This window comes from Grus americana, chromosome 7 (assembly GCF_028858705.1).
Source record: "Grus americana isolate bGruAme1 chromosome 7, bGruAme1.mat, whole genome shotgun sequence".
In the NCBI taxonomy this organism is placed as follows: Eukaryota; Metazoa; Chordata; class Aves; order Gruiformes; family Gruidae; genus Grus; species Grus americana.
Genome location: NC_072858.1, coordinates 18,795,381 through 18,812,692, shown reverse-complemented (window position 1 = coordinate 18,812,692; position 17,312 = coordinate 18,795,381). Strand labels below are relative to the sequence as shown.

Sequence of the window (17,312 nt, the reverse complement as noted above, 5' to 3'; positions counted from 1 at the left end):
TTTCCACGCGAAGGATGGCGTTGTGCTGAGGGCAGGGCGTTGAAATAAAAGATGATTTACTGGGGGGGAGCAGCTCCCCCCCGGAGTAGACACCCCCGTCCCTCGCCAGCGGCTGCCGGCCTCCGCCGCCAGGCGTCGCTGTGGCCGCGGCTGGGCGGGCTCGGTGGGGCCCCGCCCTGGCGTTTCCGTTCCGCGTCGCGGGCACAGCACGCGCTCGGGGCCGCCGCCATGAAGCCGGTAGGACGCCGCGGTGCGGGCCGGGGGGGGCTGCGGGGCTGGACGGGGAGCGGTGTCCGGGCCTCCAGCTGCCCCACGGGCCGCGCCTGGCTGGACTGACGCGACGGCGCCCTGCTGGCCCGGCCGGTGCCGGGGGCGTCCCCTAGGCCTCCGCCGCGGGCTCTCAGGAGGGGGCCGCTTTCCTGTGCGGGCTCCGCCTCCCCTCGGTCCGAGCCGTTTGTCCGGGCTGCGGCCGTGGGGCTGCAGGAAACGGCGAAACTCGGGGGGGTGGGGTGGCGAAATGTGGCGTGCCTAGACCGGGCAGCAGCCTGCCCTTCACCGGCAGCTTCCCGGCAAAATCCACCTTGGTCTCCCGCCTCTCGGAGGTGCCTCCGCCAAAGCTAAGGCACGGAAGGAGAAATATATCGTCATTGTTCGTTATAGCGGGGCGTGTGGCGTCGGATTTGTAATGGAGAGCAGGGAGGGCCGCAGCGTGCCTTGCTCACAGCACTCGGGCTGCGAGGTGGCGTCAGGGGAGGCAAAGCAGAGCCCCTGCCGCCTTTCGGGCAGGGCCGTCGCTGTCTGTAGCGGTTCTGCCTCACGGTGCTGCGTGTGTGGCGTAGGGACAAGCGGCAGGGTTGCTTCTGTCTCTTCAGCGCTTTCCCAATAGTCAAAACTAAAAAGGGAAGGTGAACTGGCAAAAATTCCAGATTCGATGAGCCCCACAGTGGTCCAGCCACTTGTCCCCTTACCAAAGGGACACATCTCCCCCGACCAAGACTCCCATTTTCTTTCTGGTGCCCCTCAGTAGGTAAGCTGTACTGTCCGTTCCCATCCTGAACACACCTGGGAGCGTTCTGCAGTTTTGACACTGGGTGCCCATACTGATCTGCATCTCTGGGCTTTCCCTCAGCTCTCTTCCTCCTGACCACTGTGGCTCCCTGAGCTGTGGCACCCATAACACGTACACGGCTCATGCATCATCCTGTTCTGAGCCTTGCAGCGGGCACCTGCCTCTCGTCCACACAGCTACCTCTCACGGAGTCTGGGGCAGGAGAAAGCCAAAGCTCAGCACAGGGAAGGATGCTGCAGGAGGACGTTTGCCTGAGGCTGTGGGCCTTGTACCAGAACCTCCTAACCTTATCAAGCGCTGAGGACGAAGGGCATGCTGGAGAGAGGAGACAGAGCGCTTGGGAGCACACGAGGCAAAGAACTGTACCCTAACAGTCTATTTACCACACCTTGAGTGTTCATGTGTCTAAAAGTGATGGACATAGGGTTTAATAAAAAAATTGTCTAAGAATGTTTTTGTAAAACATTCTTTGCATGTCCCTCTTCTCAAAAATTTAACACAGTTGCGTAAATTTGGAGCTAACTCCTGATACTATTTGGAAGAAACACTGTCCAGCACTGATAGAAATATGAACTTAATGAGATATGAAACAGCAACATAAATTTCATAAAGGCTATGAACATGTCAGTTACTTCTAGTTTTCTGTTTGTTTCCTAGAGAAAAAACACAAAACGAGTTCCAAGCTTTAGGAAGTTACTGAGAACTAGTAAAATAAAACTTGACAACAAATTAAAGAATAAGCAGTACAAGCAGCAGAGTGCTGCTAAGAAGTATCGAAAAGAACAAAAGAAGCTAAGGGAGGCTGTCAGAGATGCTATTTCTAGAAAACCTTTTCCATTGGAAGAATGCAAGAAAAAACAAGTTGGTAAGTGTTTGCTCAGAGTTATTTTTGTAAGTGAAGAGGTATGGGGGGTTACAAAATATCCTACTGCTTCACGTGTAAGATTGTATCAAGATACGTATGGAGAAAATAACATTTGATTTTCTGTGTACAAATAATTGCTGTTCTTGTTTAAAGGAAAGAAAGGGACAGTTATGAAAAATATAAAATGTAGCCATTCTGTTAACAATATCTGACAGTTGGAGATGGTAGAAAGGTGTTTGGTCTAATCATTACTGGATGTTTGGTCTAATCATTATTGAATGCCACAATAAAGGGGCAGTTTTCTGAGATAACACAAAACACGTGCGTGAAGGTTGATGAGCTCCACATTGAAGTGAGGTGTAAAATAGGTGTAGGCATGGTTAGGTTTTCAAGTTTGAATATATGTACAGGATCTTAATCTGTACACATCATCTTCTAAAATAGCTGAAAAATGGGAAGAAGAGGAAGAAGATGCTCTTCCACTGGACATGATGGATGAAGATGACTTAAAATTAATGGAAGATTTGGCTCAAAAGGCATCTTTTTTAACCAGAGATCTTTCTTCTGAGTGAGTGATGTTGTGATTTAGGGTTGCGTGGTTAATATGTAATTAATATGTAATGTATTACATATATCAGGAGATCACTTTCAGTCTGGTGTTTCTTTGCAGTTCCAGTTTAGTGTTTCCTTCATCTGCTAGTACATTCAGTATTAACGTATTGATGTGTATCAGTACATTCACCTGCTCTGCCTGACCTTCAGGGTACTGTTTCTGCACAGTGTTCCCTCCTGTGAGGTCCCTGGCTGTGAGATGAGTAGCATTCCTCAAACTAGAAAAAATGCTTTCATCTATATACAGAGTCTTTTTTTCTAGATAGAGTATTTGGGACATTCTCTGCACTTTGGCCACTATACTTTCCATATTGTATTGCAAATGGCTGTAAAAATACGATAAATTCATTACCAGTTTTCTGGAGCAAGGTGTTAGGTAGAGTTCACAATGAAATACATAGAAGGGTAGTGCTTCTGGTTCTATAATTGTGTTTACAAATACACTTCTACGGATTAGTCTGGTTACATGACTGTTTGCAAATCTTAACTTGCCTGTTTTGATGAGTGTGAAAAGACTGTATGCCTCGCTGCTGTAGAGTGGTTTTAATTTTCCCTGTAAGCTTCAGTTTTCTTTAGTTCTGGAGCAGTTGTTTCAGGCTAAATGTTGAAATGAACAAAAATAATTTTTTCATTGTTTTGAAGAAAAGAGAGTGTTTCTTCTAGCCTTTTTTTTTTTTTTTTTTGCTAATCATAGTACAAATCAGTTTGTTAATGCTGATTGTTGTTACTAATTAATAATTTAATCTAGTTTCTCAGGAAAGTAGTAAATGGCTTTTTACTTCCAGAGTTGCAGTTGTGCTGTACTCCACTGTATAGTCTCTTGTAGCCACATTGCAGTTCTTGAGTTAAAAGAATTTTACTTTAAACCTTCTCCTCCCCGTAAACAAACTGGATGTCACCTAAGTTTAAAATCTTGCAAAACTCAAAATTTATTGTGTATTTTTATTTAGTGACATTTTACAAGACACAGTTCTTGCACTCATTATGACAAGCCATTTTGCCTGGCATTTTGCCTGCCAGATTAACTAAATCTCATTTTGTCTTTGCTCACTTCACATTTAGTTTCCTATAAAAAAGGGATGGGAAGCACTGTATGCTCCTGAATTCAAAGATCTTATACAGATCCATATTAACATGGATTGAGCGGTGACTGATGCTGTCAATGGAGAACACGCTCAAACATTCCACTTAATAAGATCAGCCGTTATTTATTTTTCTAAGTGTGGACACTTAATCCGGTTAATATATTGTCATACATAGTTCATGTCTAACTAGATGGCTAGTTCATTTAGTTTGCCTTGTATTTTTCAGTGAACCTGTTCACATCAGAAAACGAAAACATGAAAATGTGATTGACAAATATGAGAAGGTGCCAAGACGCATGCAGACTGAGCCAGAAAAAGAACTCATCCATCTGCTCCCCATCAAAGATAAGGGTGGCATTATTCCCCAAACTATGGAAAAGCCAGGTAAGACACAGATTCCAGAACTGGCATAGTAGCCAAGATGTATATAATTTATTATTTTAAAATCCCACAGTTTTTGTTACATGACTGACCTAGACACTCTATTTTTGCAGTTCTCAGTGTTGCACAGGATGAAGAAGATGATACAGAAGAAGTGGAGGAAGCAGAGGGTAATAACACAACGTGTTTGCTTTTTCTTGTTTTGTTGTTGTTTTTTTCCAAATCACTGACATATCTGAAGAGTACTTGGCTGTTCCCTAAGGAAGTTTGTAATTTAACTGTATTTTGTTTAGGGTGGTTTGGAATATGTTCGTTACTATGTTGCCCCCAAAGCATAACAGTCATTGAAAGCTTGCTTTCTTACCTGAGGAACAGCTGCCTTCAGAATCTCTTTCTTTAAAATTATTTCAATTTTCACCTGAAACTGATGTTTGCATGAGGTTCCTTATGTCAGTTGTGTCATCTTTGCTAGTGAGAAGGCAAATCTTGGTCTTACTTAAAGAATATATGCTGTGGTTCTAGTTTGATTACTCTGAGATCATTTTGAAATGCAGTTCAGGACACAGACTTGTGTAGGCTTTTGAGTGTCTGTTTTTGTCTTTAAAATTTTTTACTTAAAACATCAGAATACCAGGAAATTCAGATTTTGATTTGCAGTTCGCTATCCAGTTAAGAGTCATATTCAAATAACAGTTGCAGTTGTAACTCTGCTAATTCTGGATCATTATTCTCTAAAGATAATCTGAAGTTGAGGAAGAACATACTTGAAAATAATACTCAGAAAACACAAATAAAACAATTGTAATAATTTGCTGCAAATTGCAGAGCGCTACAGTTTCTTGGCACAGTTGGGGTCATATGTTGAGTTTGTATGTTCCCTTTGTACTTAGGGAATACCATTTGCAGATTAAAAAACATTTAGTCCATTTCTTTTTGCAAGCATAAGATTTTGGAGTGGAGCAAAAATTAATCTCTGAGTTAACATAAGCTCTAGCAAGGTCATTCTTAAAGCTTCCTTTACTGTGGAACTCCATGTGAGGTTATTGTGGTACCCATCTGAAATGAAATCTAGAACTGTAGTTTGCAATATGGTATTTGTTAAGTGTCTTTCCTAGTGTCCTTCTTTTCTAACTCACACCTTGTGCTAGACTTCAGTGAAGAACCCCTGCCTGTTCTCACTCCTGAAGAAATGGCTGCTCAAAGGAGACAAAAGCTGCAGGAAAGGAAGATGCACATAGCTGCCTTAGCATCCGCCATTCTCTCTGAGCCAGACAACAATGTAGGTAGCATTTACTTAACAAGCATTTATGTGTGCCTGTGTTGCGCAGTAAGTCAATAAATAAAGATCTGAAGTGACCAAACAATAGCAAAAGCATTGTGTAGAGCAAGGAAAAAGGTCAGTGTTGTATGGCTTCTCAGGGGATGGTAAGCAGGTGCCATGGCTTGGTACAAATGATTGGAATCAGGTGAAAATCCAGGTGACTGTGTTTGCTCTGTTAAGGAGTAATTTGTCCCTCTGAACACTTGTGGGTTTAGGAATAATACTGTCTATGGTATTCCCTTTCCAAACTACCTTGTTCCTTAAGCTCTGATTTCAGGGTTGTATCTGATAGTTCTCAATGTTTCAGGATATGCTAGTAATTTTCTATAATTCTGTGCAATTTTGTAATAGCAGAGTAGTTTGAGCATTCCCAAGATAAAAAAAAAAAGTTGGGATATCTATCATTTCTTTGCTCTTTATGCAGTGTTAAGTACAGTCTGAGTAAATACTGAGATAAAGGCTTTCTCTTTCCAGTATTTAAAAATGAGGCGTGTTTCTTGTGGCAAACTTTTGATGAAATGTAGATTGTGCTTGTACAATAGTTTGTGTGGGATCTTGAGCTGACTTTGTCTGCCTTTTCTCTTTATCAGATTAAAAAGCTGAAGGAACTGCGTGCCATGCTGATGGAACAGGATCCTAATGTGGCTGTGATTGTTCGGAAGCTGGTCATGGTTTCTTTGATGGAGATATTTAAAGATATTGTGCCTTCTTACAAAATCCGACCTCTGACTGAAGCAGAAAAGGCTACCAAGGTGAAACATAAAATTTCTTTATAGAGTATTGTGAGTAGTTCGGATTTTTTCAAGTTATGCCAGATACTAATACTGATTTGCTTAATAGGAATTTGTAGTTTTGAGCAAAGGATGACAAATACCCAAGTACTTGTGGGAATTCTGAAACTGTGAAACTTTCTTTGTTTTGAACATTTAATTCTTATCTACTTCCTTCAATAAGTAGGTAGCATGCTGGTGGTAATGGAGGAAAAAAATAGTGTGTGAAAGTAGTATACCAAACCCGGGTGGCTTTCTTCATGAACCTTGGAATAAGATGGTGTTTTGTGTCACACTGAAGGGAACTAGAAAGGAGGCAAATTATGCAATATTGTCACCTAACTGGCACAAATTTTTTTTAAATGTGTTCAATAATTTGCTGAACAGATGCAGAGTAACTTGTTTTCTGGAGCTTGTTTTTAACCAATTCTTTAGAAGGTTTCTTGAATATAAGTAGTGGTGTTTAGAGTCATGGCTTTAAAATAACATCTAGTTACAAATTTCACTTTAGTCCCTATAAATGAAGTAGCTCTAGTTGGAAAAGGCCGTCTGAGCACAAGAACATGTATACAAATATATAGAAATATTTTATTTAAATACATTTCTGGGAATGTCTGTCTAGAAAAAACACAAATATCAGATACCTAAGTAGTTTTTTTCAAAACTTCTTTTTTTTTTTTACCACTGGCTAATTTCAGGATTTAGCTCTCCCAATAAAATTTAATTTGTATTATGTTTACAGGTTAAAAAAGAAACTCAGAAACTGAGAGAATTTGAAGAAGGCCTTGTAAGCCAGTATAAATTTTACTTGGAAAATCTGGAGCAAACAATTAAAGGTACAGTCAGCACTCCCCATTTTTTGTAGTAAATGCAAAATTGTTTGCGGCATCACAGTTTACCTCCTGTGATTGAATGCTGCTTTCTGTCTTTGAAATAGTACTTGAATGCCTGTATAACTAAAAATGTAAATATTTAGAAGCTCCCCTGCATTATGAACAGTAATCACTGAGAATAATATTTTGTGCAGATTGGAAACAAAGGAAGTTGAAGAAAAGCAATGTCATCTCATTAAAAGCATATAAAGGTTTAGCAGAGATTGCAGTGAAGTGTCTGTGTGAGCTGCTTGTGGCCCTGCCCCACTTTAATTTCCACAACAACATTATTGTTCTTATTGTTCCGCTTATGAATGATGCATCAAAAACGGTAAGTGATTTTCTGATTAGGGAAAGAGCTCTTGTTTTGCATGAAAAATAATCTATTTCTGAGCTTTATTCCACAATATCCAGATCTTGTGACTGTATCTTTTCACTATTTTACAGGCTGTGTCCACTTTCTAATTAGTAAATACCATCAGTATTATTGCTTAGATGTTGTCGTGGACTTGGCTTTACAGAAGAATTTGTCTGAATTCACTTTTCAGATTTCTGAACTATGCTGTGAGGCAGTTAAGAAGCTCTTTAAACAAGACAAGTTGGGCTATGCTTCACTCGGTGTAGTTAAGGTCATTTCGGGCCTTGTGAAGGGTAGAAATTACGATGTCAGACCTGAGGTAAGAGTCTTCCTGTCGTACTACACAATTTTCTTCTGTCAGTGATTTAAAAAAAATCTGAAAGTTAAAGTTAGTGTAGCTCTGGCTACAGACAAGCAGAATTTCCTCTCTTTGTCAGAACGTAGGCAGCTTAGGAGTGGGCTGAGCCAGAGGGTTAGAAAGGGAGATACAGGGCAGGGGAAGAAGACTGGGAGGAGGAGATCAGATCCTCACAGAGGTATGGGTTAAGTCAGGCAGGGAGACTTGAAGCGAGAGAGGCAGGTGGAGGAATGGATAGAAATGGACAGTGCTGTAGAAGGGAGCCAGGATGAGAGATACAGACATGAAGGAACAGGAGGGGAGTAAACAGAAGAACCTTTGACCCACTAGCTGGGATGGGATTCAGGATTTCTTACCCCTCATTCCTCTGTTGTGGATCACCTTTCATTGTATTTAATTTATTTTACAATAGGTGTTAAAAGTATTTCTTCACTTAAGAATTAAGGAAGTAGAATTACAAAAAGATTCCGAAGACATTGCACCAAAGAAAAAGTTCATGACTTACAAAGAGAAAAGAAAAAATCTTTCCAGAATGCAAAGAAAGGTATGACATGCTTTCTCATGCTCTACTTCAGTGACTATGTAGCAGTTTGTTCCAGCAATGATTGCACTTCTCCTGTTGCCATTGTTAACTCTCAGCGTTAGTGATTAGTGTTTGCATTGTACTTGAACATTTATGGGATTCTACAGAGAATTTAATTATCTTCCTTTTTTTTTTTTTTTCCCCTCTTTCTGGTCTTGATAATGCCTTTAGTTGGTTGTTTCTGATAGGAAGGAATGTATCTAGTTGGTTACCCTGTAGCATCACAGAGGACTTAAGCAACTCACCAAGCATGGAAGATTTGTTCTCTGTATCTTTGGAACCTGGTTGGAAACATTTAATCTGTTGTCTTAAAATGAACTGTATGTTTTCAGTGGAGGAAAGCAGAAGAGAAACTAGAACGAGAACTCTTGGAAGCAGAAGCATCAGAAAGTAAAGAAAAAAAGCTGAAGCTGGTAAGTAATTTAGAGATTATTTTCCTGGTTTTTTTGCAAAGTAGCAGCTCCTAACCCTTCGTAACCAAGTGTCTCCCCTCCAGCCCAACCTGTCAGCATTCCATACCTCTAGATAAGGTTGGCAGCTTACAAACATTTTGCCTGTGCCAGAGGTCTAGGTTTTAGTAAACCAAGCCTTCTCAGTTTACCCAGGAAAGCCAACTTAGCCTTTCCTATTTACCTTTTTGTGCAGAGAACAAAAGGATTTGAATGCATTGACATAGGTCCTCCAGGAGCCCTGTTCCTGTTATATTTTTGTCCTGGTTTAACTCCAGCTGGCAATTGAGCACCACACAGCTGCTCGCTCACTCCCCCTCAGCAGGATGAGGGAGAGAATTGGAAGGGTAAAAGTAAGAAAACTCCTGGTTTGAGATAAAGACAGTTCAATAGGTAAAGCAAAAGCCACGCACACAAGCAAAGCAAAACAAGGAATTCATTCACCACTTCCCATTGGCAGGCAGGTGTTCAGCCATCTCCAGGAAAGCAGGGCTCCATCACACCTACCAGTGACTTGGGAAGACAAACACCATCGCTCCAAACGTCCCCTCCCTTTCCTCCTTCTTTCCCCAGCTTTATATGCTGAGCATGATGTCATATGGTATGGGATATCCCTTTGGTCAGTTGGGGTCAGCTGTGCCAGCTGTGTTCCCTCTCAGCTCCTTGTGCACCCCCAGCCTACTCACTGGTGGGGTGGTATGAGAAGCAGAAAAGGCCTTGGCTCTGTGTAACCACTGCTTAGTGATAACAAAAACATCCCTGTGTTATCAACACTGTTTTCAGCACAAACCCAAACCAGAGCCCCATACCAGCTGTATGTGGTATGGGGCTCTGTGGAGAAAATTAACTTCATCCCAGCCAAAACCAGCCCAATGGGACACTGTGATGGCTGTTACCAGCCTCTCAGAGTGGCCTTCAGGTAAAGGAGGAGTGTGGCTAGCATGGGCTGAGGGGAAGAGGGGCTGTTTAGCTAGGAGAGTGTGAGGGGACAGAGTAGGGGGCAGGAGAGCAGGACTTGAGCTTTTCAGCATAAGAAGAGCAGAGGTGGTAGTGCCCAGAGTGGTTTGGAAGGCCTGAGTGCAGGCTTGGACAGAGAAGCATTTTCAATTGGGTTTAAGTGAAGTAGAAATGTCTGGTTAAGGATTTTATTTTCTTTTCTTCAGCACACAGAGACCTTGAATATTGTATTTGTAACATACTTTAGAATCTTGAAGAAAGCTCAGAAGTCTCCGCTTTTGCCAGCTGTGCTAGAAGGTCTTGCAAAGTAAGAACTGACTCCACCTTCCTTTGTGTGTGTTAGAAAAGACATAAATCACTTACAGGGATTTTTAACTTTGAAAGGGATTCATAAGCAGTGAGAGAAGACTGTCTCTGACAAATTTGTTGAAATTCTTTTATTTTTCTGCTGAAATTGTCACGTACTTCTAAAAATGTTTAAATGTGATGTAAAATTTCCCATGATTGAATTGATGTGATGCAAACCCAGCAGGGTGTGATGTGATTCCATTGTTTTGCTTGATTACCTGATTAGCAGTTGGGGGCTGAGTCATCCATCTATGTGAAGATAACAGATGTTCAGCATTTGATTTAGCTCTACTTTTATGGTGTGGATTTTAGCAATTCAGAATACTCTGAACTGAGTTTGCAGACAATGTCTGTAGTTTAAAAATCTCTTTGATTCAAGGTTTGCTCATCTAATTAATGTGGAATTTTTTGATGACCTGTTGATTGTCCTACATTCTCTCATTGCATCTGGGGTAAGTTGAGCTCACTTTTTTACAGTTTTCTTAAAATCATGTTCTTTTGGGTATTTAATTGGTTTTGTATTCTTAGGATTTAAGCTATCGTGAGAGTCTTCATTGCATTCTCAGCGCTTTTCATATACTCTCTGGTCAAGGTAAGAGATCTTTAAACCCAAACTTTTGTTTAATATTGTCTGATAAATTAGTGGAGTAAATGTATTTATTTGGGATTATCTTAATAGGTGATGTTCTTAACATTGATCCGATGAAATTCTACACACATCTTTACAAGACACTGTTCAGCCTACATGCAGGTAACTCCAGAGTCTTGTTTTCAGTGTTTACCTAGATAATGTTTATTCTGCTTTTCTGTGGTATCAAAGCTTTAATATAGTGTTAATAAACTACAGTTGTTTTAATATATCAGAGTTCTGAAAAAAGTATTGTCTGTTTTAATCTACTTTTTTTCTCAAGTTGCACATTGCACTACTGCAGTACACATACTAGAAGTATTATTGCAATACATGGTAACAGGTTCTAGCCATGTCACTTCATCAGGGAGCGCTGAGTAAGTGATCTTGGATAAGCATTTGTCCTGTCATCAGTTTAAATGTTTCACTTCCTTGTAATTGTTTCTTTCAATGGCAATTCAAAACTCTCTATTTTTTCTTTAATTCTTTCTCTAATAGAGAAAAATATCTAATTTTTCTAATATAAATTTAAACAATTTCAATTTAAATTCTGTTTCCTAAAATATTTTGGTTCACATTTCTGATTTTTATAGTTCTGACATTCTAATTTTCTAATAATTCTGAGAAGCTGAATAGTTTATGGAAAAAAGATACTTATCAAGTTTGAAATTAACATAATTTTAATTAACTTCATAAATTTGTCTTCACTAAGTAGGAAAGATTGAAAAAAAGATTATGCAATTCTAGATGGGTAAACTAAATCATTGCACTGTTAAACAATTTAGAAAAGGTGATATAATGAATACAGTTAAGGTTAAAACACTAACTGCTTCTAATGTTTAGACATTTTTGATGGAACAAATATCTTAGAAAGGAGCACAGAAACAATGATACTTTTTTTTTTCTCCTATTCAAAGCTGGACTATTTTTACCGAAAAAGGATGGATGCTTATGTCTGTATCACATTAATGCTGTCTTTGAACCTTTTAGCTTTCATGCTGTTTCTCAGGTTCCAGGTACAGTCAATAGGAGAGTATTTAGCTGTATATTCCTTGAAATGATTACTTACTCTTTGTATGAAATTCTGCTTTTGAGGTGGTACCAATGATGATATAGGGATTGTGCTCCAGTGCCTGGATGTCATGTTTGCCAAGCGGAGAAAGCAAGTTTCCCAGCAACGAGCTCTGGCTTTCCTAAAGCGCCTTTCCACGCTTGCTCTTCATGTGCTTCCGAACTCCAGTGTTGGGCTCTTGGCAACAAACAGGGTATTAATGCAAGTAAGTTTTACTTGTTGGAGTTTTTGGCTTACTGGTTAAAGGTTATTGCATAAAATCAGTGTGTCAAAAAATTCAAAGTATTTCGAAAGGTGTTAAGTGAGTATCTTTAAATGCTGCTAAGACTGAATAACATGGAATGAATCCTGAACTTAACCGTATTATAATTGGATGTGTAATATAAGCAGCTCAGTCTTTTTTTTTTTTTCTTCTGGTGGCGTAGACATTCCCAAAGATGGATCTCTTACTAGACAACGACTCTCAAGGCAGTGGAGTTTATCTCCCAGAACTGGATGAACCAGAACATTGCAATGCTCAGAACACAGCTCTGTGGGAGCTGCACTTACTGCAGGTTAGTGAGTAGCTGAGTGATCTGGGAAGTAGAAGTCAGTAGTAAATAGCTGCTAAATGTTTATATGCTTTACACATATAGAGAAGAGAAGTCTTCATTCAGGCTTATCAATCAAACCTGGCCTACATGAGCTTATTCAATACAAAGACGAAGAGCAGCACAGTGGTATAGGGAAGGAATGAGCTCAAAAGGGGATGTTACACATCCCCTATGACAGTACCACACTGGATCTTTATTGCACATTGCCTAGTAAGACTCCTTTGGAGGCTTTTTCAATCTGTTAGTTCCCTTGCAGTCCAGCCCTTCTCCAGGGAGCAAATGACACCTTCATCTGTCATTGTAGCCAGGGGTTAGAGTCTGGGGCTTGGGGATGGCTTCCTCCACCCTTTTTCCTGCCTTCTGGGAGTAGGAGTTAGATAAACTGTGGACAGTTATGCTCACAGCATGACATGCTAGTGAATAAATATATGACTGGGTATCCTCATTCACTTAGCACCCCAAAATCAGTCAGTTTCTGGGGTTCAGTTTCTCTATCTAAAACAAAACCAGAACCTTCCATCTTATTGAAGTGGAAATAAATGCAAGAATCCATATATAAATACATTATCCCTTATCCCTCAGCCAAGTGCCTTTCTTCCTTTCTTTCAGAGACACTATCATCCAACAGTGCAGAAATTTGCAGCTCACCTTATTGTTGGAGCTCCAACTGAAGGCTCAGGAGCTCTTTCACTTGATTTGAGCCAAAGGTGAGTTGTCAATGAGTTCTGTTTTTAAAAATAGTGCCCTGAAAAGTAGCTGTTGCTCATACTTTATTAAAGGAATCCCTAAAAATAATTATCCATAAAATTAAGATTCTGTTCTTCAAACTGACTGTCTTTGTACTTCTGCCAGTACAGAATGTTGGCTGCCACTTTTTTTTTTTTAACTTACTTTCTTTTGAGGCTTGTTGCCAGGCTGTGACAAGGATAAAAATCTCAAAAGTGCAGTGTGCTTTCTTTCCATGGGAGCAAAATATCTGCATTTCCTCAGTAGCAGCCCTGATCTGAATATGGATCGGGATCACTGGACCGTGGCTGTCCAGTTTAAACTGGAAACCAAGTTGCAGCAAGAGGTCCATAAACGATAAGAACAGCCATCCAGGTTCAGACTAAGAATCTAAGTCAGCATCCTGTCTTCAGCAGTGGCTGGAAGCAGGTGCCTCGGGAAGAGTAAAAACAGGGCAAGTGTGTGAGGCACATGGTCTGAGGCAGCGTCCTAGCCCCCGGCTGGTTTCACCTTGTGGATTTCCTGAACCTGATGCCATTCTCTGTTTAGTACCTCTTCATGGAATTATTTTCAAAACTGTTCAGTGGCCCTTGCACCAAAGCACACATTTTGCAAATACAGCATTGTTTGGTAAGGGTTCCCTGAGTCCACATTAAGACCTACCTACTTTTGTTTTGACCCTGGTGGCCCGGTGCCAGCATGCATCATTTAACAGTCCCTGGTTCTTACCCTGGGAGGTGGAATGAACAGTCTGCTCTAATACACTCTTTCTGTGCCTCACATTTGGTAGACCTCTGTCATATTGTCCCTCTATCCACCGTCCCTTCTGGCTGAAGGGATCTGGCCCAGAGAATAGCTGTTCCATAATTTTCATCATCTTTGTTGCCTTTTCCTGAACTTTTGCCAATTCAGGTATTTCAAGATGAGGAAATTGGAGGCCCACATGCAAGATGTGGGTGATCTGTGGATTTATACACTGGTGTAACTGTCTTTCTATTCTGTTCTCCATTTCTTTTCAACTTCAAACAGCATTAAGGTCACAGTCCCATCAAAGTGTCTGTCATTACAAGATGTTTTTTTCCTTAAGTGACAGTGGTCAGCTCAGAGCCTATTGTCTTTTATGTGAAACTGAGATTGCTTTTCTTTGTTGTGGGTTTTTTTTCCCCACTACATTTCATTTGCCATTTTACTGACCATCTCATACAGTCTATCTGCAGTTCTTCACAGGCAGCTCATTCTTACTACTGCAAATAACTGGTGGCAGTGGGGGGGAGAAACTGCTCTGCGTTTTGTGATAAATTATTTAGAAATATATCTAATGCTATCTTTCTTTCACTGTGGGTTTTGCTATAGGCCTGCTGCAGAACTTTTTGAGGCATACAGTATGAGAGGAATGACCTTTAATCCTCCTGTTGCATCAGTAACACCCAGAAAAAAGGTACCGTTTCACCTCTCTACATCCTTCTTTAACCACATGAAATAGCAATATACCCTGTATCTGCTGGCTCACTATGCAGTGCCCAGGCATTAGCACACTTAGTTTGGCTTTCTGGTTACTGTACTTTCTCTGTCAAGTTTTTTTTTTAAACTGGCATAAGATAGCACTGACTAGAAAGAAGGAAGAAAAGCTGTATGAATAGTTCCACCTTCTCTAGCATCGCTTAATGTAGCAAGATGAATGTGGTAGCTATTATTTTACGTATCTTTTGTACTTTGCAGTGGTTCAGTGCAGATTTCTTGTCCCTTTTCTGTAATGATGCACTAATGTTTGTTCAGAAAGCAGTAATAAAAAGCCAGCTCTTTCCCCTGTGTGGGTAGTTGGCAGGACAGCTGGATTTCCAGAGTCTTTGAATCAGTAGTGTCAGTTTATAGCTTTAAAGTGTAAATTTGAAGGGAACAAAGAGCTAATGTGTAAAGAGGAGAAATGGGTGAACACTTTTTAGATCCTCAGCACTGGATGTGTTCCAGATGCCAACCTCCATTAAATGTCCAGTGAGTGGTGTGTCCTTTCAAAAGCAGTCATTAATTCTCTTTCTTCCTAATGAAAACATTATAACCTATTAATTTTGTTAGTGCCTCCAGTTTGTAACTCAGTAATGTCAGTTAAAGCCTTGAGAGCACAATTTTTTTTTTTTTTTTTTTTTTCCATTTTAGAGAAGCAACTTCTGAAAATGTATTTGTACTTACTCTGTCCTTTTGAAAATGACTTCTTGACATGTCTGTCCTGCTAGGGTGTTACATCAGCAGCTCTGACAGAACAAGGCTGGGAACAGCAGATAGGAGATTGTGTAGTGCTTGAATAAGGAAGTGCACAAGCTCTTTAAGGTAGCAGAAACAAAGGAAGAGGAAGATAATGGCGAGAACAAACTGTCCATAGGTGGCTATAATGGATATAACTGGGGAAAATTGCCTTGGGGGCTTGCCTGCTCTTGGCTGTTTGGCTCATTTTAGCAAATTCTGGCAGTATCTTAAATTTTACCCTACCTGTCCTGCATGTTTTTCTCTGTGTGCCATGCTGCCATGCTCTGTAGCACTCAGTAGCTCTGAGCTGGAGTTCTCTTTCCCTGTGCACCAGGGAAGAGAGGATCTCATTGGTCCCCGAGTGTACACAGTACTCAACTGTGTGAGCGTTGAGACTTCAACAGGGAAGTATAAATCACGTGCTTGGCCTTCCTCATCTGAGCACCAGGAAGGAGTGGTGGGCTGCAGGTGCGGCTGCAGCCAGAAGGGATCTCTTGCGGCAGGGTCAGGGCATTCCCACCTGATTCGCAGCATGAGTGCTTTCACTCGCCTCTTGATCGGAGACTCTTAGTTTGTTCTTACAAGGTGTGTTGAACAGGAAGCAGTGTGTAAGCTCCTTCAGAGCTGGAAGCTGTGGCTATGTGTAGTAGGTATTCTTCTAAGCCCAGTTTGCAACAAAAGGAAAGATCCTCACCAAAACCAGGACTGCCTGACACATGGCTTTGTTGCTAGCCAAGTGATGCTTACTGGCAGGCCAGGTGCACGTCAGCTGCCAGTTCCATAGGTCTGGTCTAGATGACCGAGGGCATGGGAGAGAGAGGACTGTTGATTTAAGTTATGCATGGAACACACATACTGGCTTTGTTTAGTAATGCAACTAATATTTTGTAATTTTCAGGATACATTCTCACAACTGGATTCATTTATAGATGAAGAGCTAAACAAACAACTTCAACAACACATCAGTGAGACTGTTGTTCACAAACCCTTGGATTTTGCTAAACACTTGAAGGAATCACCCTTGTCATAACTACATTTATCAATCATGGTCAGTTGGCTTCTTAATTATGCAAAAAATTGGCTGAAAGAAATTTCCACTCATCGTTAAAGGAATTCCAGTAGGCTTTTGTTTGGACATAGAAACACAGAAAAAAATATAACAGCAGTTTTTCACATAGCTATGAGGCCTCTCCATGTACCCACCGAGCCTATGTTCTTAGGGCTTGAGAACCACAATGAGCAGTCACATCAGTAATTTATAAAGATACAAAAACCCAGGTAATTTTAAAATTGTTTGCAACCGTGCATTATGCTATTTTTGTTCATAGATTTTTGAATTTTTATAATAGAATATAGACATATGTATTTCTGAGAAATAACTATGTTGATAAATTAATAAATATTTTGCAAATTTTAACATAATGTTGACTTCTTTTGATATTTAAGATACCTAGAGAGTTGGAATATGTAATTCATTTTTACTGTTTTTCTTCTGATGTCTCCAAACCATTTATCTCATCTTGAAATGATTTTGCATTTGGTGAGTTTTACTTTCCTTTGATGAAATCTTGGTGTTGTCAAATTGAGATTACTGAATTCCAGTTCTGAACTAGCATCGTAATTAAATGCTCTATTACAATGTCTTCAATAAACCATTGCTGTCAAGAATATTAGACAAATTCAAGGTAAGAACTGATTTTTATTTTTTTTTTAACCTTTAGAAGTAATTTTCTCCCTGTTCCCCAAATATTAGTTGTTGCCTGGTTGGTTTAGAATCCATTTTCAGCTGCATGTTGGCTTCACAAACAGTAAGTAAAATACATGACTTAAAAATGACTATTGGCTTTATGTGAATTCACTCTACAGGGAAGTGCAGTGGACTGTCCCTGGCTGGCAGCTAATACATTTTGTAGCGTATGTAGTCTATGATGTGATAATAATACTTGTAAGTTTTGCAAAGCTTTTGCTCAAGTCGCTGACCTCCTTACAGTAATCAGAAAATATTTCTTTTTCTCTAGAGTTTT

At 40.4% G+C, this 17,312-nt stretch overlaps 1 protein-coding gene across 2 annotated transcripts; it reads left to right on the top strand.

Annotated features, from left to right (window-relative positions):
* The first annotated feature begins 182 nt into the window (after positions 1 to 182).
* On the top strand, positions 183 to 16,699 carry NOC3L (NOC3 like DNA replication regulator). Of its 2 annotated transcripts, none has more exons than XM_054831348.1 (21): positions 183 to 237; positions 1,727 to 1,934; positions 2,379 to 2,502; positions 3,858 to 4,015; positions 4,126 to 4,182; positions 5,161 to 5,291; positions 5,924 to 6,085; positions 6,846 to 6,939; positions 7,131 to 7,306; positions 7,524 to 7,652; positions 8,104 to 8,235; positions 8,607 to 8,687; positions 9,887 to 9,987; positions 10,408 to 10,480; positions 10,557 to 10,620; positions 10,708 to 10,779; positions 11,773 to 11,933; positions 12,154 to 12,282; positions 12,931 to 13,028; positions 14,401 to 14,485; positions 16,187 to 16,699. In XM_054831348.1, exons 1-21 carry the CDS (start codon positions 229 to 231, stop codon positions 16,316 to 16,318), a joined length of 2,376 nt encoding a protein of 791 aa, XP_054687323.1. In that variant the 5' UTR covers positions 183 to 228; the 3' UTR covers positions 16,319 to 16,699. The 2 variants fall into 2 exon arrangements, with proteins under 2 accessions (XP_054687323.1, XP_054687322.1); XM_054831347.1 differs by having other exon boundaries at positions 11,752 to 11,933.
* Positions 16,700 to 17,312: the final 613 nt, after the last annotated feature.

Excerpts from the sequence above, each read along its gene's own strand:
- NOC3L (XM_054831347.1), top strand. Across the intron at positions 1,935-2,378 it reads ATGCAAGAAAAAACAAGTTG|CTGAAAAATGGGAAGAAGAG; the intron begins GTAAGTGTTTGC and ends CTTCTAAAATAG. Across the intron at positions 14,486-16,186 it reads CAGTAACACCCAGAAAAAAG|GATACATTCTCACAACTGGA; the intron begins GTACCGTTTCAC and ends TGTAATTTTCAG.